Here is a 24,608-nt window from a genome sequence, read left to right on the forward strand (position 1 = left end):
AGTGGTATGTGTGTCCACCCTGAGACTGGAAGATCGTGGGTTCAAATCTACAGTCGGGTCATACCAAAGACTTTAAAAATGGGACAATGCCTTGCCACTTGACACTCGGCATTAAGGGGTTCAATTGGGGGGTTAAACTGCCAAATAGTTCTGAAGTGTGGCCGTGTCTCCAGCTCACTGCTGTCCAAGGGGATGGGTCAAATTTGGAGAACACATACCAGTTACAGTTTTTAGACTACTGTAACTCTCTTTTCACGTGTCTGAGCAGAACCTCCCTGAACCGTCTACAGGTGGTTCAGAATGCCTGTGCTCGGCTTCTGACCAAGTCCTCCAAACACACCCACATCACCCCGCTTCTCCTCCAGCTTCACTGGCTGCCAGTCAACTTCAGGGTTCATTTCAAGATCCTGGTTCTGGTCTATAGGGTCTTACATGGACAAGCACCATCTTACATTGGTGATCTTCGTAGTCCCTACACCCCCAGCAGGTCCCTGAGGTCCAGTGATCAAAACCTACTGGTTGTGCAGCACCAGGCTAAAGGTCAAAGGTGACAGATCATCTGCTGCTGTGGCCCCCAGACTCTGGAACTCTCTCCCCCTGAGCCTGAGATCAGTGGACTCGGTGGTCTCCTTTAAAAAGCAGCTGAAGACTCACTTGTTCAAGCTGGCTTTTGTGTGAACTTCTTCACCTCTCTCTCTTTATTCTGCTCTCCCCACCTATTCCACCTTCCTCAGGATCCACTGATTTCCCTCTTTCCTATTCACTCTCTTTCTTTACATTTTTTTAATCACAATTGTCTATTTTTTGCTCATTTTAAATATATTTTTAATCATTTTCTAAATTCTTTTTATATTTTTACATTGTTTTTGTGAAACGTCTCGTGATTTTTATCTTGAGAGGCGCTATAGAAAAGATTTCTTCTTCTTCTTCAGTTTGTGATAACTACTGCGACTTTGATTGTTACTTAGACAAAAGTGTTTACAGTGTCTACGTTATGGTTATATGCGTCATTGGCATACATCTGTAATCACAAGAATCCTAGCTTTATAGAGGTGTATGACATGCATATGTACATAGAAAGAGTGTTGCAAAACAGACACTGACTTTTTTGTATGGAAGGTCTCATCCGTGAGACTAAAATCTTAAAAAATGATCGGTGAAGGGTTCAGCCCATCATCGATGGTCTACAAATCCGGTGGCCCTGCCTTACCCCACCGCTTCCTCAAACCTCTCCTCTCTCCTGATTCATTCCAACACGGGTCACCCCTCAATTAAAACAAGGGAACTGAAGTTGTCTTACCATCGCCGACCTCATCCTTGAACAGCTCTTCTGTTCCAAACTTAAGGATGTCATCGAGTTCCTGCTTGGACATGGAGCCGGTCTTAGAGCCGAGGCCGGGTCTCACCACAAGGTGAGTGAGCATCATCTTCTTCTTTGCCACCTTGTTATGGTGAGTAGATAAAAGGTGATGATGAAGCGACCGTTAAATCCTGACATGTTAAAGAGCAAGTCACCCTCAAATCAACTTTTTTGCTGATAAACTACATACATATGTGTCTAATCGTGCTGTAGACACGTATACCGTAAATCCTCTAATACAGGCCCGGGCTTGTATTTGACTCAAGCTCATCAAGCTCCAGGCCTTTATTGGAAGGAGGGCCAGTATTAGAGGCAGGCCTCTATTTCTATTTGAGCAAAATGAACTAATGGTTCGCTGGAGTTTTTGACAATTAAAATTGTGCCCACATTTTCAAAGTTAAACACATTTCTTTTAACAACGGTAGTTCCTGCTTCAGTCCTCTCCCCCCTCCCCCCGTGCAGCAGCCGCAAACTCACTGATGTGCCTGCAGCCTCTCGGAGTTCCTGCTGCTCTAAACATTAAAATAATTACTTCATTTTCTGTTCCTCACTTCTGATTACCTTCAATGGTGTCTGTATGTTGCAACCACCAGGTACAAAAACTAACTTGTTTTTATTTGACTATTTTTCTGTCCTGTCTGTTTATTATCTTCCTGCATCTCCTCTCAATCCTAAAGAAAAACTGCTGCCTGGGTTCATATATATTCACCTTATGAGTTACCTTTGAACTGCAGTTCTAAAAGATCTACCGACCGCAAAAACAGCGGAGCGCTCGCTGTTTGGCGGCCGTATCAGTGATCAGTGGGTCGGAGGACAAGGTGATGCCCGCAGCGCCCCGCTCCACAGCATGCAGCGAAACACATCAGGCGCAAATAAAAGACAGAAAACATTAAAGGAAATGAACTGACATGAACGATCGCGTGTCAGTACCTACGGGAGCGTGGTTTCACAGACGCAGAAGTGATAGCGTCGGTGAAACGCCGGCTGCTCTAGGAAACCCCCGAGCGTTCGAGCGTCAACGAAGTGACACGGAAATGCCGGGCTTTCCAGAAGTAAGTAAGATAACTTACTATGAGCTGATAGTTCGTTGGATTGATTGGTAGGTTGGAAACTCTGATCATGAATCTGAAGAAAGGATGACTGAGCTGTAAAGGCGACTTCCGTTTATAGCCGCGGTTTGTGACGTAGGTGCGACGTGGAGGGAATCCCCGCGAGGGGCATGCTGGGAGTCCCTACTTCGCGGATTTTCACCTATCGCGGCCAGGTCTGGAACGCATCTACCGCGATAAACGAGGGATTACTGTAGTTCATACACCCCCTACTGCTGCTCTCCAGAGTGTTCTGCAGCATAATCAGCACATTCTCTTTGAACTTGATAGTGTAATGACCTGGCTGGGGTTGTAAGCCAGGTGCATTCTGGGTATTGTGTTATATGTGTTTCCTATCGTTCTGCTAGTTCCTATGTGCTGATTTGCGTGTTGTGTGAGTGTTATGTAAGCCACAGGGAAGGTGATGTGTGTTCTGTGGAGCGGGTTGAATTAGCATGGTTAACTGACACCGTGACTCTGTGTGGTAGGAGCGTGATAGTGGATCGTGTCTGAAGTGTTACAAAGCTTGAAGAAAAAGCCTAATAAAGGTTTGCGTGAACCCCTACTGCCTCCTGCTGGTTGATTTGGGGACTATAACCCTGCCGCTGAGACGCTCGTACTTGCTTGTTTCCACATTCCATCCGGCCACAATAAGAGACCGGCCATTATTTACCTCCGCTGACTCCGACACCGGCCAAAATTGGAGACCCGGCCTTTAATTGAATACCGGCCTGTATTAGAGGATTTACGGTAGTCAATTATTTGGCACGTTAGGGCAACTTAGTTAAAATTTAAATATTCTGCCTAAATCTGTCAGTGCGCCCTCTTCAGGTAAAAACTCAGCACTACATTTGAATTTAAATCTGCCACCGCTATTGGCTAAGAGGTACCCTATGACGTTAGTTGGTACCATATGATGTCACAATGCCCCATGAGCCTGTGTGTGTATTTGATAGCAGCTCCGCCCTCTCGGTATGCCAGGAAACGCCTCCTTGTGGTGTATTTTTCAAACAGGAAATGGGAGTGGAGTTAAGACTCTGGTAGGGGGTGACTTGCTCTTTAAATAAATGTGAATGTAATAATTTTAACAGACCTGTGTGATCCTCTCTTCAACAGAAGCTTTAGTGACAAAGCGATAGATCATCACCTTCCTGTTCTGGCCGATACGATGAGCTCTGCTGAACGCCTGTGTGGGACAACAAACCCTCAGCCAAAATCTGAATAAAGTACCGATACCGAAGTCAGGTGACACCTTTGGTCTTCATACCTGGATGTCATTGTGAGGGTTCCAGTCAGAGTCGAAGATGATAACTGTGTCAGCAGAGGCCAGATTAATGCCCAAACCACCGGCCCGAGTGGAGAGGAGGAACGCAAACTGCTGAGCACCAGGAGCTGTCGGGACGAGGAGCAGATTTCAAATTAGAAAAACAAATAGCAACTCAGCTCTCCTGAGAGACCAAGATAAATGTGCAAACACGTCTGACCATTAAAGCGATCAATAGCCTCCTGTCTCATGTTGCCAGTGACTCCTCCATCAATCCTCTCATATTTGTATCCCTCGTTCTCCAGGAAGTCCTCCAGTAGGTCAAGCATTTTGGTCATTTGGGAGAAAACCAGAACCCTGTGGCCTCCTTCCTTCAGCTTCTTCATCATCTTCTGGAGCAGCATCAGCTTCCCTGAAGCTTTGGTCAGGGCGGCACCTTCATACATGCCATTTGGGAGTTTTGGTGCCTCCTGGAGCAAGAAAAGGACTCAGAATGAAGTGACAACGAGCAGATACGTTTCAGCAATGAAACATGAAAACTTACTGTGGCAGCAGCAGGGAAGAGGTAGGGGTGATTGCAGCATTTTTTAAGGTCCATGACAACGTTTAGCAAAGACACTTGGTTTCCGCCTCCTCGAGTGTTCAGGGCCTCGAAGTTACGTGTTAGAATAAACTTGTAGTATTTCCTGGATTGTTAAATAAATAAAACAGGTGCACATGAGCTGATTTTCCATTTTGCTAAGAGTATAAAAATAAACGGTAAGTAAAGAAAAACAGATCTGCAGCTGTTGTGTGGGTTTGACATTGCTTATTTCTAGGGTCGTCACGGTGTGAAAATTTCCCCTCACGGTTATTGTGACCAAAATTATCACGGTTTTCGGTATTATCGCGGTATTTTTTTAAACGTGCTACATTTTCAGACAACTAAATAAACCCTGTATATCAGGAAAATATTGTCCTCAGTTTGTGTCTAAATTTAGCCTAAAATTTGTTATTTTGTAATTATGTTGTTTATTTGTTTACATATTTCCCCTTTAGTCTTTAAAATACCAATATTTGCCCATAACTTCTTTTTTTTTTTGTCTGTTTGATGCCATCATTTTAAAAATATTAGACCAGATGATACCAAGTACTCAAGTAGACTTCTATTCAGATACTTTTTTTTACCCTTACTTGAGTAATAAACCCTAAATCAGGAAAATATTGTCCTCGGTTTGTGTCCTTCCAGTGAGCTTTGCAGATGTGGGAAAATGTCATCAGGCAGTAATCATTGTTGAATTCATAATTATTCTCGGAGAGAGACCAACTCTTATCTGCCCCTGGGAGCCCCATAATGCATAGCGTCATTTCAACATGGGGTTGTCCGCGACACGGTTTATATGCAGGTAGCGGCGCTGCAGCTGCTTCATATAGCGACTCGTTGCATTCTCCCTCAACCCAAATCCTCGGATCACGCATTTGAGCTAAAACGCTAACGTTAGCTTGCCTTGCGTTGACTGTAGAGTTGTGGGTGATGGCCACGCAGATGTGTCATGAGATTTGAAGAGTTGCTGCCTTTCACAGACACTTTTTCTGCACGTGCTGCAAACAGGATAGCCGTCTTCTATCAACTGTCTCTCGGCATTCTTCAAATATCCAAAAACTGCCCATACTTCCCACTTTGTCTTCTTTGAGGGATAATAAATGTCCTGAGCGCTGCCGTCTCCTCCTTTGGCCATTATTTCAGCTTTAGCTTCAAGAAAGTTTTGGTTGTAAACAAAGTGCGCAAACTCCTCCTTGAACCGTCACCTTATCGTGGTGGAGGAGTTTGAGTGCCCTAATGATCCTAGGAGCTATGTTGTCTGGGGCACTTTGTGCCCCTGGTAGGGTCTCCCATGACAAATTGGTCTTAGGTGAAGGGTGAGACAAAGAACAGTTCAGAGGATCTTTCATGGAGGTAAAGTCAAAGAGTCGGAGTACCCGGCCCGGAGGGTTACCGGGGTCCCACCCTGGAGCCAGGCTTGGGGTTGGGGCCCATGAGCGAGCGCCTGGTGGCCGGGCTTTCGCCCATGGGGCCCGGCCGGGCCAAGCCCGAACCGGATACATGGGCTCATCCAACTGTGGACCCGCAGGAGGAACATGAAGGGTCCAGTGCAATGTGGATCCGGTGGCAGACCGAGGCGGGAGCCTTGGCGGTCCGATCCCCGGACAAGAAAACTGGTTTTTGGGACATGGAACGTCACCTTGCTGGCGGGGAAGGAGCAGGAGCTTGTGGCAGAGGTTGAGCGGTACCGGCTAGATATAGTCGGACTCACCTCGACACATAGCATTGGCTCTGGAACCCAAGTCCTTGAGAGGGGTTGGACACTCTCCTTTGCTGGAGTTGCTCCGGGTGAGAGGCGGAGGGCTGGGGTTGGCTTTTTGTTAGCCCCAAGACTCTCTGCCTGTGTGTTGGGGTTTGCCCCGGGGGATGAGAGGGTAGCTTCCCTCCTTCGGGTCGGGGAACGGGTCCTGACTGTTGTTTGTGCTTATGGGCCAAATATCAGTTCAGAGTACGCACCCTTTTTGGAGTCTCTGGGACGAGTGCTAGATAGTGCTCCATCGGGGGATTCCATTGTCCTGCTTGGGGACTTCAATGCTCACGTGGGCAATGACAGCTTGACCTGGAGGGGTGTGATTGGGAGGAACTGATCTGAACTCGAGTGGTGTTTCCTTATTGGACTTCTGTGCAAGCTGCAGTTTGGTCATAACGAACACCATGTTCGAACATAAGGATGCCCATCGGTATACTTGGTACCAGGGCAGCCTAGGTCGCAGGTCGATGATAGACTTTGTAGTCGTATCATCTGATCTGCGGCCGTATGTTTTGGACACTCGAGTGAAGAGAGGAGCGGAGCTGTCAACTGATCACCACCTGGTGGTGAGTTGGATCAGATGGCAGGGGAAGATGCCACGTAGACCTGGCAGACCCAAACGCATAGTGAGGGTCTGCTGGGAACGCCTGGCAGAAGAACCTGTCAAGATGGTCTTCAACTCCCACCTCCGGCAGAGCTTTAATCGCGTCCCGAGAGCAGTGGGGGACATTGACTCCGAGTGGGCCTTGTTCCACTCTGCGATTTTTGAGGCGGCTGTTGCTAGCTGTGGTTGTAAGGTGGCCGGTGCCAGTCGTGGTGGCAACCCACGTAACCGCTGGTGGACACCAGAGGTTCGGGGAGCCGTCAGGCTGAAGAAGGAGGCCTACAGGGCGTGGCTGGTCTGTGGGTCTCCGGAGGCAGCAGACAGGTACCGGATAGCCAAGCGGAGTGCAGCAGTGGCAGTTGCCGAGGCAAAATCTCGGGCGTGGGAGGAGTTTGGTGAGGCCATGGAGAAAGACTATCGATCGGCTCCAAAGAGGTTCTAACAAACTGTCCGGCGCCTCAGGAGAGGAAGGCAGCAACTCGCTCACACTGTTTACAGTGGGGATGGGGAGCTGCTGACGTCAACTGGGGATATAGTCGGACGGTGGAAGGAATACTTTGAGGAGCTCCTCAATCCCACCTATGCGCATTCCAAGGAGGAACCAGAGCCGGGAGACCTGGGGATGGACTGTCCAATCTTGGGGGCAGAAGTTGCTGAGGTAGTCAAACAACTGCACAGCGGCAGAGCCCCGGGGGCGGATGAGGTTCGTCCTGGGTATCTCAAGGCTATGGATGTTGTAGGGCTGTCGTGGTAGACACGTCTCTACAACATTGCGTGGTCATCGGGGGCAGTTCCTGTGGAGTGGCAGACCGGGGTGGTGGTCCCCATCTTTAAGAAGGGTGACCTGAGGGTGTGTTCCAACTATAGGGGGATCACACTCCTCAGCCTCCCTGGAAAGGTCTACTCCAAGGTACTGGAGAGGAGGGTCCGATCGATAGTTGAATCTCAGATTGAGGAGCAATGTGGTTTTCGTCCTGGCCATGGAACTATGGACCAGCTCTATACCCTTGCAAGGGTGATGGAGGGGGCATGGGAGTTTGCCCAACCAATCCACATGTGTTTTGTGGATTTGGAGAAGGCTTATGACCGTGTCCCCAGGGTCATCCAGTAGTATGGGGTGGGTGGCTTTCTGTTAAGGGCCATTCAGTCCCTTTACCAGAGGAGGGTGAGTTTGGTCCGCATAGCCGGTAGTAAGTCGGACCTGTTCCCGGAGAGGGTTGGACTCCGCCAGGGCTGCCCTTTGTCACCGGTTCTGTTCATTAACTTTATGGACAGAATTTCTAGGTGCAGCCGTGGTGTGGAGTGTGTCGAGTTTGGTGGCAGGAGAATCTCGTTTCTGCTTTTTGCGGATGATGTGGTCCTCCTAGCTTCATCCAGCTCTGATCTTCGGCTCTTGCTGGGTAGGTTCATGGCCGAGTGTGAAGCGGCTGGGATGAGGATCAGCACCTCCAAATCTGAGACCATGGTTCTCGACTGGAAAAGGGTGGCTTGCTAACTCCAGGTCAGGGGAGAGGTCCTACCTCAAGTGGAGGAGTTTAAGTATCTCGGGGTCTTGTTCACGAGTGAGGGTAGGAGGGATCGGGAGATCGACAGGTGGATTGGTTCGGCGTCTGCAGTGATGCGGACGCTGAGCCGATCTGTCGTGGTGAAGAGGGAGCTGAGCCAGAAAGCCAGGCTCTCGATTTACCGGTCGATCTACGTCCCAATCCTCACCTATGGTCATGAGCTTTGGGTAATGACCGAAAGAACGAGACTGCGGATACAAGCGGCTGAAATGAGTTTCCTCCGTAGGGTGGCCGGGCTCAGCCTTAAGAGATAGGGTGAGGAGCTCGGACATTCGGGAGGGACTCGGAGTAGAACCGCTGCTCCTCCGGATCGAAAGGAGCCAGTTGAGGTGGTTTGGGCATCTGGTCAGGATGTCTCCTGGACGCCTCCCTGGGGAGGTGTTTCGGGCATGTCCTGCCGGCAGGAGGCCCCCGGGTCGACCCAGGACACGTTGGAGAGGTTACATCTCCAATCTGGTCCGGGAACGCCTTGGGGTCCTGCCGGAGGAGCTAGTGGAGGTGGCCGGGGAGAGGACAGTCTGGAGCTTCCTAGTTGGGATGCTGCCCCCGCGACCCGGACCCGGATAAGCGGAGGAAGACGACGACAAAGTGTGCATGTGCCGCCGGCAACTTCAGCAGATGATACGGTGGCTGGTAAGAGTCACCGCGCCTATACCGCAGCCACGGTAATCCACCGAGATAATATATTTTTTAAAAAACAAGACGGTTATTATTATCGTCAACTTTTTTACCGGGGTTTACCGCTACACCGGTTACCGTGACAACCCTACTTACTTCTGCATGGGGCTCAGCTCCACTCGAACGATGAGTTCTGTTTTAGAAGGCATGTGTTTGAACACATCGGCCTTCAGCCTCCTGAGCATGTGGGGTCCCAACATGTCATGGAGTTTCTTGATTTGGTCCTCTTTGGCGATGTCTGCAAACTCCTCCAGAAACCCTTCAAGGTTACTGCAAAAAATATGAACAAATGATTAAAATTCTGTCCCTGTGAGCTTCACCACAAAAACAAAACATAAAGCAACTAACTTGAATCTCTCTGGAGTCAAGAAGTTCAGCAGGTGAAAAAGCTCCTCCAGGTTGTTCTGAAGAGGGGTTCCAGTGAGCAGAAGTTTGTGTTGCAGTGAATAGTTGTTCAACTGCCTAAAGAACTAGAATTAGAGAGAAAAACAGGGAAAATGACAAGAAATCTCTGAAAATATGCTCATTCATAAAGCACAGCAAAGCATTGAGTATCTGCAGGTTTAAGGGAGCCAAATTTAAGACTTTGAAGGCTTTTTTAAGGCCACTTTGACCAAATTTAAGCTATGTTAAAAATTAAAGCTATAATTTCCAGCTATTGCCGGGAACCGGTGCTAACCACGTCGCGAACGTGGGATTAACCATCCAGTTACCATTAAACTTGCACTTCCTCATGGCGCAAGCTCCCACTAGCTTAATAAGCTAATGTGCTCATAAAAAAATTGCCCCCTTTCACAACTGAATGTGCACGGTTCCACTTATGTTAACATCATACACAAAAAACCTGAACACCAACTAGAAATTCACGAAAATTTTACAGAAATAAAAGAATCTTGTTTATTGGGTCTTTGGTCATTTATGACCTTTGGAAACTGTATTTAAGGATTATTTGTCATTTTTAAGGATTTTTAGGGCCTTAAATTTGGAAAAGCTAATTTAAGACTTTTTAAGGGCCCGCAGATACCTTGCATGAATTGTACCAGAATATCACCTTCAGCTCAGCCGGAGTATCAAATAGAGGTCGACTGTTGCAGATACCGTTATGTAGAGGTCATGGTCAGCCAATGGCCAATTTGTGCTGCCGATTTTTGAGGCCACTAACAGTACATCATTGCCGACATGTAAAATAAATGGTGGCTATCAGCCTAATTTTTCGGTCTCTCTCTAGTATCATTTAGTCAGTTTCTGCTATTGGAATTTTACTGGACCTTACCGGCATGCGCGTGTCCCTTTTCACCAGCCCGACCAAAAAGAACCATTTTCCGGGCCATTTCAGGGATCAACAAAGTACCTGAACTAGGGTGTGTACTCAGCGGTAGTCACTGGGAAGGACTTGTGGTTAACTTGTGCTAATTGATTGTAACTCGGTAGTAAATGACATCAGCAGACGTTTCCAAACAACCAGTGTTTGTAGTAAAGTCAGGACAGGAAAGAAAAAAATAAGCAGCTGCTTTACAATCGACATTTTGAACTTCCAACAGCAATGATTAAAAAAAAGCAGCAAACATCTGCTAACGTTGTAATTCACAACACTTTGTGGTCTCCTGCAGAGCACTGTGAAAACAACACTTCTTCTGGTCATTGAACACCATCTTTTACATCACACAGCCACTCTCCCCATCCCCTACACAAATTTTATGATGGCGTACTTCGACAGAATAAAACTTTTAATATTAATGTCTGTGGATGCCTTTTGGTGCTATTAAATGACGTCACTCTCTGCTAAAGCATTCGTAATATGCTGACGTCTTAGAAATGTCCCGAAAGGGCAGATTTTTTTAAGGGGACAACAGCTGAGAGGACGGAGCCATCACATCTCCTGGTCACTTTTCCCCCCTCCCAGAAAATTCTCAGAACTCCTATAGTGAACACACGGCTATTGACCCTATTGTTTTTACCTTGGATTGGTTGTTCTTGAGTCTGTGCGCCTCATCAACAACCAAACAGGCCCATTCAATGGAGCCCAGCACAGCCTGGTCAATGGTAATCAACTCATAGGATGTCAGCAGAACGTGAAACTTAATTGTTGAGTCTTTCTGTTAAGTGCAAAGACAAGAAGACGTCAGTTAGGCGTTCAAACAAGTTATTAAAACATCTACTGTAATTTTCTATTAGATAAATAGCTTCGATTGTTTTTGCATTTATATGTTCCCTACCTTCATCTTGGAGGCCTTTTTCCCTCCTCTGGTGGCGTTGCCCTCGCAGGAGAACTCATTTTCTCGGATAACCGCTCTGCTGTCTTTGTCACCAACATAAGTGACCACATACATGTCAGGAGCCCACATCTCAAACTCTCTCTCCCAGTTGATGATGGTGGACAGAGGAGCACTGACCAGGAAGGGGCCTTTGGAGTGGCCCTGCAACAAAATAAAGCAAAATTTTAAATTAATATTGGTACACACGGAGTTTAAAATTTCCTTTTCTGCAAATATATCATTATCTAATTTCCTTTGGGATTAATTATTTCTGAACTGAAATTATTTTAAAGATTAAAAAAAAAGCATCTGCATTTGTCTTGTCCTGCCTTTAGAATAAAGTTCTTTACTTTGAACTCATTCCCTTTATTGGACAAAGTTGGTGTGTGTCACATGTCTGAAACCCCGACCACTGACACAAACTGACAGAGGAGGGCAGACTGGACAGAACGCACAATAAACTAAAACAAAGTTTACATATTTTTATAGCACTTTAACAGTAATAATAATAATGCATTGAACTTATAAAACGCTTTTCTAGACACCCAAAGACGCTTTCACACACTCTCACATTCACACACTGCTAGTGATGGTAAGCTACTTGTAGCCACAGCCGCCCTGGGGAGGTCAGACAGAGGCGAGGCTGCCGTTTGACGCTGTCGGCCCCTCTGACCACCACTAACACAGGCAAGTTGGGTGATGTGTCTTGCCCAAGGACACAACAGCAGGATACCCCCTGGCGGGAGCTGGAATCGAACCCATGACCATGAGGCAACCCGCTCCACCACCTGAGCTACTGCTGCCCCACTGATGACAACAATAGTTTGGATCCTGAGTTTCTCACCTCCTTGTACAACGAGTACAGGAAGACAGCTGTCTGTACAGTCTTGCCCAAACCCATCTCATCAGCCAGGATTGTGTCCGTGGCCTGAGCCCAAGAAAACCTCAGCCAGTTCAGCCCCTCCAGCTGGTAGGGATGCAGCGTGCCTCCTGTACTGTCCAGGTAGTCTGGCTGCCGATCAAACTTTATGGTGGGCTGCAAGAAAGTAAACAAACGTAAGAATTCACATGTTCTTCTTTTATTCAACCAAGTTTTATCACCAATAATTAAAAGGGTTCTAGAACAACTTTGGTTTTTTCATTACAACTGGAAACAGTTTTTTGAGCCTCTATATAGCATATTAAACTATGTTGGGGTTCACAATGGCCCAGGATGACCAAAAGCAACCCAATAATAAAGCTCTACAATGGAAAGACTGGCCCACTCGGCCAGGACGTGAATATTAAACGAGCTGCGTTGTGATTGGTCGGTTCATCCTGATGGCTCTATGGCTCTGCCTGAAGCTGGAAAGTCTTTGTAGAGCTGTGAATAGTATCCAGATAACTCAACACAGTCTGGATCTTTCTGGCATTCATTGAAAGTTTGGATATTCCCAGTACATCCTGGAACATTACACAAGAGCTCCGACGTTCTCTTTAATTCCATTCGTCCAGCGCGGATGTTAGCAGAAACTCAGGTAAGCGTTAGCATTAGCTCGAGCTAGCGTTGTTCTGCGGTTAGCATTACCACGACCAACATTTACAGGTTTTTGGAGTTGAAGTTAGATGGGACTTGCAAACGTAAGCTTATGATGTGTTAAACCAGCTTTTCTCTGAATGAACAGTTCCTCTGTGGCCATTAAAACGTCACTAAGTTACATGAGTAAGCAAGACGGCAAAGACGTTTTGGTATGCTACATTAGACACCCCAAGCTGCCTATAAACGACAAGGTAAATGTTGTTTTAAATTCTAGGACACCTTTACTTTCTACATCCAAATAAAAACACTCACATCTACAACTGGGTTAGCAGGTGGCCGCTCTGCCTTTTTCACTTTGACGGTCTTCTTAAGCTTCTTACCAGGTTTCCCCTCCTCCCCCGTCATCAGCTCTCTAATAAAGAAAATTAACAGCATAAATAAATAAATAAATAAATGAGAAACAGAATTCCCACATAATATAAATAAATCCCAAAATGTTCAGAATCACCTGTGATTCCAGTAGATCTGCTTGTATGTGTCATACTCAGGAATGTCCATGTCTTCACTCTCCCAGGTGGACTGGTCATATGCCAGATCTCTCCACTTTATTAGATAATGCACATTGTTCTTCTTATCAACACTAAAATTAGATGCAGAAAACATACAAACAAGGCAGGGTTTGATTAAAAACTAGCTCTTTGTGGTTTTTTAAAGCTTTAAATTTGATCATTTTGAGTCAGAAACTTTAGAGTCAGAGCAGAAATAAATCTGAATACCTCATTCAATCAATGTGGAATAATTTAACATCCAGTATGTTTCTCCTGACTCATTTTACTACTTTTACCATCATATGTCAAACATGTATCCCACCTGTGGTTAAGGATGCGGTGGATCATCAGCCACTCCAGCTTGACTCCAAACCGGCAAAACTCCTCCTCCATGTGGACAAAGAGGGGATCTTTGTTCTTCCTCTTGGTGCTTTTGTCATCATCGCCCTCACCTCCAAAGTCTACAGGAGGAGGATCGTCCATGTCGGTCTTCCTCTGGTAGTTACGAAACATCACCTGGCAGTTCAGCTCCAACTGGGGAAGAGTGGCAGTAGGTAGTAAATTTGTTGGAAGAAGCAGATTCATGTCCCAGTGAGGAGATCTTAGTACCTGTAGCTCCTGCACCCAGGAGCAGTGCCAGTAGGACATATTGCACCATTTGACAAAGAACTCCCTCTCCCTGCGGCCCACCAAAGGAGGAGGATCAGGAGCATCAGCAGGAAGGTCAGGAGGCCGAGGGACAGGCATGGGGGCTGGTGGATCCCCCCAGCGCCACAATAAAACCTTCTGCACTTTTCCCTTCATCGGTGGACACTGTTGAAACGGAGCGATGGCTCATAAATGTTACCCGACATTTACTGCACATGGTGAAATTGAGAAAATACAAACTGCATGAGAGCCATCATTTATTTGAAATATTAAGAAACAACAAATTCTGGAGAATTACGAGGGAAAAGGGCTCCACATCTGCAGAACGTGTGTTTGGCAGTCTAGAAGCAAACCCATGTGAGCATGCGCAGATCACAGCGCTCACCTTGCAGCGGGGGCAGATCCACTCCCCGTTGGGGATCTCAGGGAGAGGAGGATTAAGGCAGTGGATGTGGTAGGAGGAGGGGCAGGTGTCACAACACAGCAACTCTCCACCGTCCTTGCACACGCGGCAAAACTCGATGTGATGGTCGTCTTCCTCCTCCAACCCTTCATCTCTCCTGTCGTCATCGTCCTCCCCTTCGGCCTCGGACAGATCATCCCTGGCCTCCCACTGGATCCCCTCCTTCTCCTGGAGCCAGAATCACAGGCGAAGGAAGAAGATGGTACGTGTGTGTGTGATGGGGGAGGGGGGGGGGGGGGGCGGCAGGCAGGAAAAGTATGTGGAACAGAATAAAAAAAGGGGAGGGTGGGTGGGGGGGTGTGTTTGAGAGAGGAGTCAGAGAGAGGGAGAGTGACAAGAGGAATTTCATGGTGAGATGTGTGAAGGAGAATAAAATATTAAAAAAACATGAGCAGAGAGGTTTTGTGGGGCAGAGAACAAAGAGAAATTAATACAAAACAATGATTAAAATTAAAGTCTTTCCAGACCACAACATCCTAAGACGACTGCATTTTTCCCTCTTGCTGCTCCAGGATTCCGGTGGTTATTAAGGACACTCACACAGTGTGGGCAACTCCACTTGCCCTCAGGTGCTTTCTCCATGTCTGGGTCCAGACAGACCATGTGATAGGCTCGAGGGCAGGTGTCACACAAAATGATCTCCCCGCCCTGCTGGCACACCTCACAGTAGTCCTGATGGTCCGTCTCATACCCGTCACCATCTTCTGTTTCCACTGACAGAGGGGTTTACAGAGAGAGCGTCAACGACAGAAGTTGTGAAATACGTCTACTGCCTTCTGTTCTTGAAGCTAATTTGAAAGTTCACACAGCTGATCTGTTTTTGTTTAGATTTTGGGGATAATTTAAAGCCGACCTTTCTTCTTTTTCTTGGCACTCTTAGATTTCTTCTTAGAACGGCTGCTGCGGTTGGAGCCATCAGAAACAGAGAAACTCCCGTCATCGAAGTCACTGTCGACATCAGGTTCATCTTCATCGCTCTGATCAGGAAAGATGAAAATTAAAAATCGGCTTCTACTTGAAGTTTTATTTTCTCTGCTGGAGAGACAGTATACAGAAAAAAAAAATTAATAAACATCTTACAGATGAGCGCTTCCTCTTGCTGTTGAGGCCTCCCAGTTTGATTTTGAGTGGAGCCACCTTCTTGGGTTTCTGTTTAGCAGGAGGTTTAGACGCAGGCTTTGACCTCTTGCGAGCATTTGGGCCTAGAACACAAATAAAAAAACAAAATTCAATATATACTCAATTTTGTTTGAAAACTGCATTTTTAAATAATCAAAACTGAAACGTAAAATCCCATTTTTTATTACGTTCATCCAGCTTTACCTTTTCCCTCTTTGGTCTTGGCTTTGCGGAGCGGAGGTGCTGGAGCAGCAGGAGGTGCAGCTGGTGTTGGAGCAGGAGCTGCAGCGGCGGCAGGAACTGGAGCAGGAGCAGCAGGAGGAATCTCTGCACCTCCATCGGTCCCTGCAACCACCATGTTCTCCACAGCTGCAGCCACATTGGCAGCTGCCAAGGCTGCATTAGCAGTGGCGCAACCCTGAAAGGACAGGAGCAGAGTGAGAAGCTATGCACTCTGTGGACAAAAACGAACAAAAAGCATAAAACAAATGTATTTGTTTGAATGGGGGGGGGGGGGGGGGGACACCTTGAGTGGGTTATTTGTGCTGAATTCCCTCCATTTAGCCATCATTAAAGTCATCATTTTGGACACAGGAATTTTGGGGTTCTTTGCAGCAATTAAAGGCCTAAAACACACATAAGACCAGGTTTATTGTGGCTTTGTATATTTTTTTTATTTGGATATATTTAGCCATTTATGATCCTAAAAAGTGAGTTTCCTCACCTGACAAACTGACTGAATGCCTTGTAGTTCGTGAGGGAGCTGTAGTCTTCCTGAGAAAAGACGTGGTCAATGTCTTTCATGCCCCAGGCCTCCAGCAGCTGCGTGGAGCTTTTAGGCTGGGGGTTGGCAGTGGGCGGAGAAAAGTTAGTCCCCCGTAACAAAGTGAAACATACATTTAAAAAAAAACTGAAACTTTACCTGGCAATCGTCGTCATCATCGTCGTCATCATCCGGTTCTGGATCTTTACGTTTGCTCTTTGAGCCTCCTTTCTCTCCTCCCCCTCCTCCTTTCTTCTTGTCTTTGGCAGAGCTGGAGCGTTTTTTCTTTTTTCTACCAGGTGCATAATCACTTCCTTCACTCTCTGACCGCATACCTCCCTCATTTACATCCCTCTCTGCTGCCTCCAATCCAATCAGGTGCTCTGGGGAGCTGACTGGCAATTCCTGCTAGATAAAGAAACACTTTGCTAATTACACAAAGACATGGCTCCTTACAAGACTTTAGAAATGAGAAATTATGAAGAGCTATTGTTTTTGTCTCTTGTACAAATTGTTCCTCTATTAGGTTGAATAAGGAAAAAAGAATCGACTGTGCGCTTTCATCCCTGGAGCACTCCAAGCATAAATCCTTCTGATTTTCAGGTGAAGTTAAAGTAGTTTAAATCCATTGGTCAACTAACAGGAAACACATTAACTACCACTTTAAACCATTTAAAAGAACATGTTCAGCCAAAATCGAATGTTTTAACGCCTCACATGTAAGACTTTGGCAGGATTTTACAGTTTCATAAGCAGAATTCATTATTCCGTCAATTACGGCAAGCATTCAAGGTCCTGAAGCAACAAAGTAGGCCCAGACCATCACACCAACACCACCGTGTCTGACTGTTGGCGTGATGTTCTGAAATTAAGTGTTGGTTTTACAAAAGACATCGTGGGATGAACATCCTTTAAAAGTGCATGATGCAAGAATAAAGTAAGAATGACATCCTGTGGTCAAACTGGGTACTGCAGACCATTTTTCTAAAGAAAGAGTGACTCTCTTCCTCCCGTTTGTGGGGTTTAAGTTTGTTGACAGCTAAAGCCTAATTTATACGTCTCCGCCAGCTCCGCATTGGAAAGACGCACACGCATTGACCGAGACGTTTTGCTCCTGGACTTCGTCAGCTGGGGATTGTTGCAAAACAATTCTCCGCCAGGACAACAGAGGGCGTAGCCCTATTCTGAGGTATCCTGCCACAATTACAGTCACGTCCACGATAGTGTATTTATTATAGTGTTTACATTGTTTTCACATGTTTCAGAGACTTTTTGAACGGGAACAAATTTGTCCCCCATCCACCTCTTCATGCGATCGGCACCCCTAAACTCACAACTCTTGTCTTTTCCGTCTACAAATAAAACGATTGCTGCATTTGTACTTTTTTGGTACTCCTTCAGTCACGAGCGAATAAACTTTCATTTTTTCAGACTTTAGCCTCGATGCATTCTTCAATCTGTTCCGTGTTTGTCGCAAAATATCTTTTTTTTATGAGGGGGCAAAGACGGTGCTGTTGACAATTTTACAGGCAGCAGCAGAGACCGACAGATACATTAAATTATTCTATATCGGACGTCGGCCAAAATCATTTTTAAAAGCCAATTAAAAGAAATAAATAAATCAGGCACTCATGTGGCCAACTTCCACCACTACTAGACTGAAGAAAGGACCAGAAGTACCCAACATACCCTTTTTTTGTGTGTTTTGAGTTTGTTTTAGTTCAGTTCAGTTTTCTTTGGTGTGAGCAAGGGTTCAATATCCAGGCTGCAAACGGTACAGAATGCTTTTACCAGATTCTTAGGGGGCAAGCGTAAGTATAACCACATTACCCCTGTCCTGGCAGCCCTTCACTGGCTGCCCATTGATGTAAGGATTCGTTTTAGGATTCTTTTATTGGTTTTTAAATCGTTGAATGGTCTGACGCCTCCTTATTGGCGTCATTGCCTCAGCCACACACCCCTGCCCGGTCACTCCGCTGTGAGAACTCTAGAGGTGGCATAATGTACGGTGCAAGATTTGTGAGCCACACTGCACATCTCGCTCTAGCAGGACACGTTACGTTACCCCCCCCCAAAGGCAGAACCGGTCCAAAGTTTGGGATCAAAAGTGCAGCTATACGCAGATTGGCTAACGCTAAGGCTAATGGATAGCAGTTTCACGACCAAGTTGCGCACAAAAAATATATGATGATGGCAAAACTAAGAATGACTAAACTCTACAAGCGGACGAAAAGTCCCCACCATCCTGTTTATTCTGCACCTGCAGCGCTATGGATCAGAACCGCTGCAGATACGAGTCACATTACTGCTGACGCATGAAGTATGGCAAGCCGTTAGGGGTGGGCAATATAAGCGATATAAGATAGAAACGATATAAAATTGGGTAATAAGAGTTTTTGGCTATATCGCAATACCGCGATAACACACGTCACTAAGAGGTGCACCCTGCTGACATTGGGACAACAGAATGGCAGTGACTGCAAGCATGGAGTGGGCGGAGGAGGAGGCCTATATGCCTCATGTGGCATATATTTGCCACATGAGGATATTTAAAAGCATGTCATTTTGACATATATAAACAGAGGAAAAAATATATCGCAATATATATTGTTACCGCACATGCTTCAGACTATATCGCAATATAGATTTGAGGCCATATCGCCCAGCCCTACAAGCCGTTGTAATATATAATTCACAAACGCTTCTATCTTTGAACATAATTTGAACAGGATTATTGCCAACCCGTACATAATAGACATGCCACCATTAGATTGTTAGCAGCAGAAATTAAATGTTATTACCATTTCCATTACAAATGCATGTTAATGAAATGCATTATATTTTACTGGAGATACTTATGTGTTATTTTGACTAAGACGAGTGTTATTAAAACAAACCTAAAATGTTACTGAAATGTAGGTCAAAATTTTTAAAATTTTTTAACTATAAATATCAGATGGGAAAAAGGGAACTAAACACCAATCTAATGCACATTATTGAGTCTTTTATAATATTTTGCCATTAAAAAGTGAGGCAGTTGAATGCACAGAGTATGCATGTGCTGGCGCATGGTCAGGATGGTACCACCTCTGCCTCAATTTGAGACAGGAAAAACCCTGTATTGTACTCTCATCACGAGCTGTTCGCGTGACTCCATGGCTGTATTTTCATTGGTCAATTGCAGACAGGAGTTGTGAGAAGAAGAAGAAGAAAGTATTATTTCTATAGCGCCTCTCAAGATAAAAATCACGAGGCGCTTCACAAAAGCAAAAAAATGTAAAAATATAAAAAAGCATTTAGAAAATGTTTAAAAATATATTTAAAATGAGCAAAAATAGGCAACTGTGATTTAAATAAATGTTTAGAAAGAGAGTGTGAACAGGAAAGAGGGAAATCAGTGGATCCTGAAAAAGGTGGAATAGGTGGGGAGAGCAGAATAAAGAGAGAGAGGTGAAGAAGGTCATACAAAAGCCAGCTTGAACAGGTGTCTTCAGCTGCTTTTTAAAGGAGACCACTGAGTCCACTGATCTCAGGCTCAGGGGGAGAGTTCCAGAGTCTGGGGGCCACAGCAGCAAATGATCTGTCACCTTTGACCTTTAGCCTGGTGCTGCACAACCAGTAGGCTTTGATCACTGGACCTCAGGGACCTGCTGGGGGTGTAGGGACTAAGAAGATCACCAATGTAAGATGGTGCTTGTCCATGTAAGGCCCTATAGACCAGAACCAGGATCTTGAAATGAACCCTGAAGTTGACTGGCAGCCAGTGAAGCTGGAGGAGAAGCGGGGTGATGTGGGTGTGTTTGGAGGACTTGGTCAGAAGCCGAGCACAGGCGTTCTGAACCACCTGTAGACGGTTCAGGGAGGTTCTGCTCAGACACGTGAAAAGAGAGTTACAGTAGTCTAAGCGTGAGGAGATGAAGGTGTGGAGGACTGTCTCAAGTTCAGTGCGGGACAGAATGGAACTCAGCTTAGCAACGTTCCTGAGATGGAAGAAGGAAGAGCGAACAAGAGAACTGACATGAGAATCCAGGGTGAGAGCTGGGTCAAAGGTCACGCCAAGATTCCTGACAGAAGGTTTGGTGTGAGAAGCAAGCTGACCAAGAGAGTCTCTGACTTTGGGAACTAGCTTGTCTGGGGCACAGATGAGGTTGAAGCAAAGCTTGAAAACTGCTGCAAGCTGACTTTGTAAGAATGCTCATTAAGCTGTTGCAGAGCCGGTTACACTGGACGGCCACAGACTTGCAAATCACCCTCACACTGACCATTTTTTGTTACAATTCTCTTCACAATGAGGGATTTGTCTAGGAAGGCCAAAAAATGCAGTGTAGTCCGGGCTTCAGCAGTACAACAAATAACTTCTGGGTTGCTCCTGTTTACTGGCTAATATCCCATCACAAACTCTGGAGTTTTTGCCGGCCAGTGTTGAATAACAAATGCCAGTACAGACTCTGCTTCCCCGTGGGCTCACACAGGACCTGCCCAAGCCTTTGTGGGGCCCTGAGCAGGATTTCCTTGGAGGCCTTCATACCAACAAGTCAACAGCAGATGATTCATCATTCCTAGGCCACACTATGTGTGTACCATCCTATCATTAGCATAATTTGTAAGCAGCTTACGATTTTTAAAAAATGGCTTGTATTTGCGAAGCGCCTTCTTAGGGCTCTACAACCCCCCAAGGCACTTCACAACACAGTCATTCATTCACCCATACACACGCTGGTGGGGATGAGCTACGATGTAGCCACAGCTGTCCTGGGGCAAACTGACAGATCACATCACATCAGTGTTTTGATGGCTATTAATTTTAACTTTACAGGAGTAATGAATCAACAAAAATGCTTACTTTAGCATTTCCCAATGCAGTGTTGTTTAAATGTGGTATATTAATAAACATATTTCAAATATATTGGTTAAAGTTAGGGTTTCTGATAAACCGGCTATCAACTGTTAAGGGGCACCAATAGCCGGTTAAAGACATTTTGGAAAACGTGCATCCTTAACTCCTTTGCTGCCAGCGTTTCTCACCGTTTTTACAGTTTTTTTTAAAGAGTCAGAGAATGTTGCGCCCTAGGGTGATGTCGACGCCAAAACTACCAACTCACCTCTTACATCAGGAAGAATCCGCGCGTTTTGAGCGTTATCCGTTCTTTCATAATCCGTTGTTGACTTGTGATCGGCAGAAGCTTTTCCGGTTCGCGCCTCACTTTTTTTTACAGCAGCGGCCCAAAACGATCTCCTACCACATGGATTTGCTGCTTCCTGATCATGTGACGTGTGACGTATGCGGATAAAGATCGGCTTTAGAGCTGAGATGTTTGTTCTCACGGTGCGGGGGCTCGTTCCGACGCCCACACAGTAAAAACATGCAAATGACGTCTTTTGCCGTCACTGGCAGTGAATGAGTTAACAGAAAGTAATATTTAATTATTTTTCTGGGATTAGCATTATTTACTTTGTGTGGCACGGTGGAGAAACGAGGGCCCAGGCGGGATTCGATCCTCAGACTCCCGGGTGAGAGTCATACGCTCTAACCAGTCAGCCAAAGGGACATCCCACTGGCCAAGTAGCCAGGGCGCATGATCAATCAGGACACTGTGACAGGACACACACTGTCACATTTGTATTATTTAAAGTTATTAAAACATTATTTCAAGTCATCTGGGTGCTGTTTGGGGACCCCAAGCAGTCACCTTGTGCCGGCTCTGGGCTCACACATTTAAAAAAAAGACTAATTCCCTCTTTGTCCATGTCAAATGGAGAAAAACTAACAGCCCCCAGCTGCCTGATTAGAAAATCTGTGTCAATGTAACCTTCCTTCAAGCATGATTGAGACATTAGACCGTTTGTCTGACACTGAAATGTTATTTACAACATTTAAGTGTGACAAAAAATAAAACACAGCAGAATGTGTAGGGGGGGGGGCTCACCATCATAACTTTGTATAGCTTAACATATTTTTGTTATTTTTGTATTAAATATAGAGTTTTAACAGACTAAATGCCTTCTACAGTACCTTGACCTTTGGCCTAAACTTATAAAAGAGCTTATTTGGATGTATAAAACTTTATCAGAGCGGTAAACTCGCCTCCCGGATGGGTCTCTGCCTCTTGCTGCTCCTGCTCTCCCGGTTGCTCTTTTTGGCTTTCTTCTTCTTCTTTGACTTGGGTGCCTCTTCTGCGTCAGAGACAGCATCCTCCGGCTCGTCCTCGTCTGTAAAGAGACACGGTTACCGGCAGAGTACAGACGGACAGAAAGCACCGCTGCTGCAGACCAGAGGGGAGGGAAGAAAAAAAACAAAAACAAGGAGACCGCGCGCGCGCCGTGGCACGACTGGCAAATGTCCGAGCACGCGCGCACACATACACAGCGTAAATGCCACAACAGCAGGTTGAAACTTGTAGTTGAAACTTTGACAGTTCACGCCCACCGTGGCGAGGACACGCTGGTGGGCTGGGTTACACGAAAACAAATTAAAAAATAAAAACAAAACTCCGAACACTCTGCTGTCCAAGTTAGCTAACTAATCTATCATGGCGAGTGACCCGAGCCGACTACTCCTCGCTAGCTTGGGCTAACGCTAGCATCGCGTTGAAGGCGAGCTCAAGTTACACAGAGATGGACCTTCTTCAGGAGGGGAGGAAAGCAGGCGAGCTTACCGTGAAGAAGTGAGTGCTCGTCATCGGCTCCAAAGTCCTCCCTCTCATCCTCGCTGCAAGACATGTTCCCAGCGTTTCTATTTGAATTCTTGGTGTCCGAATAAATCCTCCGTAAACCTTGCTCCTCGGTCAGCGAGGGAGGAGGGAAAATGACGTGGGACTGGTGGATAATGGACCGGGGGTGTCCAGGAAGGGAGAGGAGGCGGGGGGGGGGGGGGTCTGGGTGCAAGAGAAAAAAATAAATAAAAATAACAATACATTGCACAGGCACGAAACTTCCTTGTTTGTTATTTACATGCCGTCCAATTATCCACCTGTCCTCTCAAGCAAGTTAAATTAAAAAGATTTTACCCGCTTTGACATTAACATTAGCTGATTTACAGGTAGAGAGCCCCACACGGGAGTAAAGTGTGGCTTTCAACGACAGCCTCAAAAGGAACCGCAAACGCGAGCCGTCTTGTCACTAGAGAAAAGTTTAAGCTTTGAAATTTCCACCGTCACACACTGGAAACTTACTGTACTGCGCGTGTAGTCCCGGCGTGAGGTGAGTTCTCCCTCGGTGCGAGAATCAACACAAATTAAACTGTTCCCGCTCCTGTTGTCGGCCTTTGGTGTCCATTCATTAATCCCTGTGTGGTGTTAGCAGTAACAAGCAGTTCTTGTCTTAATGACCCGAAACACGCGGCTCCGTCCCCCACTTCTCCTTCCCCCCTACCTTAACAGGCAGCGCTTAGCTAACATCCTCACAAACACACAAAGGGGACAGGCATCCCATAATAATCCACCCCCCTCCCACACTCGCACAGGACTCTGCATAGTTACCTCGCAACGGACAGACCATAATACTCAGCCTGCCCCCACCCCCCTTCACCATTCGCGCGCACACGCGTACACTGCCAGTGCTAGGTGCTAGACATGCGTGCACTAGACTCATAGCATGCACACTCCTTCCCCTTTCCACTAGTAGTCCCACCCCCCCCCCTTAGCAACCCCGTTGTCATGGTGACACCCCCCTCCCGCTCTCCATGACAGACCATAATACTCCAGCAGTGGCAGCATACATCCCATAATATGCAACACCTAAATAGACAAAAAGGTAAAAAAAAAAAAAACAGTCTGATGGTCTCTAGGGGAGCTGAAGTGAAGTCCTCTGGTGACAGACCATAATACTCACTGAGTGCCTAAAAGTAAAAACAGAAAGACTCCGGTGTTGCCCCTTTGTGGGGCTCAGACAGGTAGCCCACATACCAGCGGCGCGGTGCGCAGGTCACACAGGCCCGCTGAGCTGGAGCGTTTAACCAGACCCTGAAAGAGGCTGAGGCCTCCTGGTTCACCACTTCATCATCACAACCCGACTCCTCCAACTTACTCCATCAGCTCATGTATGATTTACTCCATCGGCAGCTCATGTACGATCAGGTATTCAGCTGCATCCCCGAGCAAGCAACACCTGTGCAGAGTGATGAATGGTTCTGGTTTTGACATTGGTTCATAAAAAACACACAAATGCAAATTAATTTTCCAAGTTTAGTTTGTAATCCAGTAAATTAGACTTGTGCCGCACCGCCTAACAAAACATTGTACAATGTTGTGAACATGACTAAAACATTCATATGTTTGGGTGCTCACGTTTGGGTGCTAACCTTCAACAGCTGCTCGGTAAACCAGCATTTTTTTACTTTTTGAGCCATCTTGTTGGAGTAAGATGAACTATTGAACAGATCCAAAGTAGAATTAAGGCCACA

General features: G+C 46.2%; 1 protein-coding gene across 6 annotated transcripts in view; it reads right to left on the reverse strand.

The window, feature by feature from the left end:
• chd4b (chromodomain helicase DNA binding protein 4b) overlaps nucleotides 1–23,076 on the reverse strand; it is a 44,416-nt gene extending 21,340 nt beyond the window's left edge. For 4 of the 6 annotated variants that reach the window (XM_054741047.2, XM_054741046.2, XM_054741044.2 and 1 more), the window contains exons 1-24: nucleotides 22,864–23,076; nucleotides 22,293–22,417; nucleotides 16,367–16,615; nucleotides 16,169–16,284; nucleotides 15,971–16,070; nucleotides 15,649–15,862; nucleotides 15,406–15,527; nucleotides 15,179–15,302; nucleotides 14,866–15,038; nucleotides 14,248–14,493; nucleotides 13,824–14,027; nucleotides 13,537–13,748; nucleotides 13,175–13,306; nucleotides 12,979–13,078; nucleotides 11,992–12,183; nucleotides 11,109–11,309; nucleotides 10,851–10,988; nucleotides 9,241–9,362; nucleotides 8,989–9,162; nucleotides 4,257–4,398; nucleotides 3,933–4,182; nucleotides 3,716–3,840; nucleotides 3,542–3,634; nucleotides 1,301–1,442 (exon numbers count right to left, since the gene is read on the reverse strand). In XM_054741047.2, coding sequence (XP_054597022.2) covers nucleotides 1,301–1,442; nucleotides 3,542–3,634; nucleotides 3,716–3,840; nucleotides 3,933–4,182; nucleotides 4,257–4,398; nucleotides 8,989–9,162; nucleotides 9,241–9,362; nucleotides 10,851–10,988; nucleotides 11,109–11,309; nucleotides 11,992–12,183; nucleotides 12,979–13,078; nucleotides 13,175–13,306; nucleotides 13,537–13,748; nucleotides 13,824–14,027; nucleotides 14,248–14,493; nucleotides 14,866–15,038; nucleotides 15,179–15,302; nucleotides 15,406–15,527; nucleotides 15,649–15,862; nucleotides 15,971–16,070; nucleotides 16,169–16,284; nucleotides 16,367–16,615; nucleotides 22,293–22,417; nucleotides 22,864–22,927 — 3,760 coding nt within the window. In that variant the 5' untranslated portion in view covers nucleotides 22,928–23,076. The remainder of the gene's footprint in view (nucleotides 1–1,300; nucleotides 1,443–3,541; nucleotides 3,635–3,715; nucleotides 3,841–3,932; nucleotides 4,183–4,256; nucleotides 4,399–8,988; nucleotides 9,163–9,240; nucleotides 9,363–10,850; nucleotides 10,989–11,108; nucleotides 11,310–11,991; nucleotides 12,184–12,978; nucleotides 13,079–13,174; nucleotides 13,307–13,536; nucleotides 13,749–13,823; nucleotides 14,028–14,247; nucleotides 14,494–14,865; nucleotides 15,039–15,178; nucleotides 15,303–15,405; nucleotides 15,528–15,648; nucleotides 15,863–15,970; nucleotides 16,071–16,168; nucleotides 16,285–16,366; nucleotides 16,616–22,292; nucleotides 22,418–22,863) is intronic. The other 2 variants (XM_070551099.1, XM_015950223.3) reach the window with 1 other exon arrangement.
• Between the last annotated feature and the right edge of the window lie 1,532 nt (nucleotides 23,077–24,608).

Source organism: Nothobranchius furzeri, chromosome 5 (assembly GCF_043380555.1).
Source record: "Nothobranchius furzeri strain GRZ-AD chromosome 5, NfurGRZ-RIMD1, whole genome shotgun sequence".
Taxonomy (NCBI): domain Eukaryota; kingdom Metazoa; phylum Chordata; class Actinopteri; order Cyprinodontiformes; family Nothobranchiidae; genus Nothobranchius; species Nothobranchius furzeri.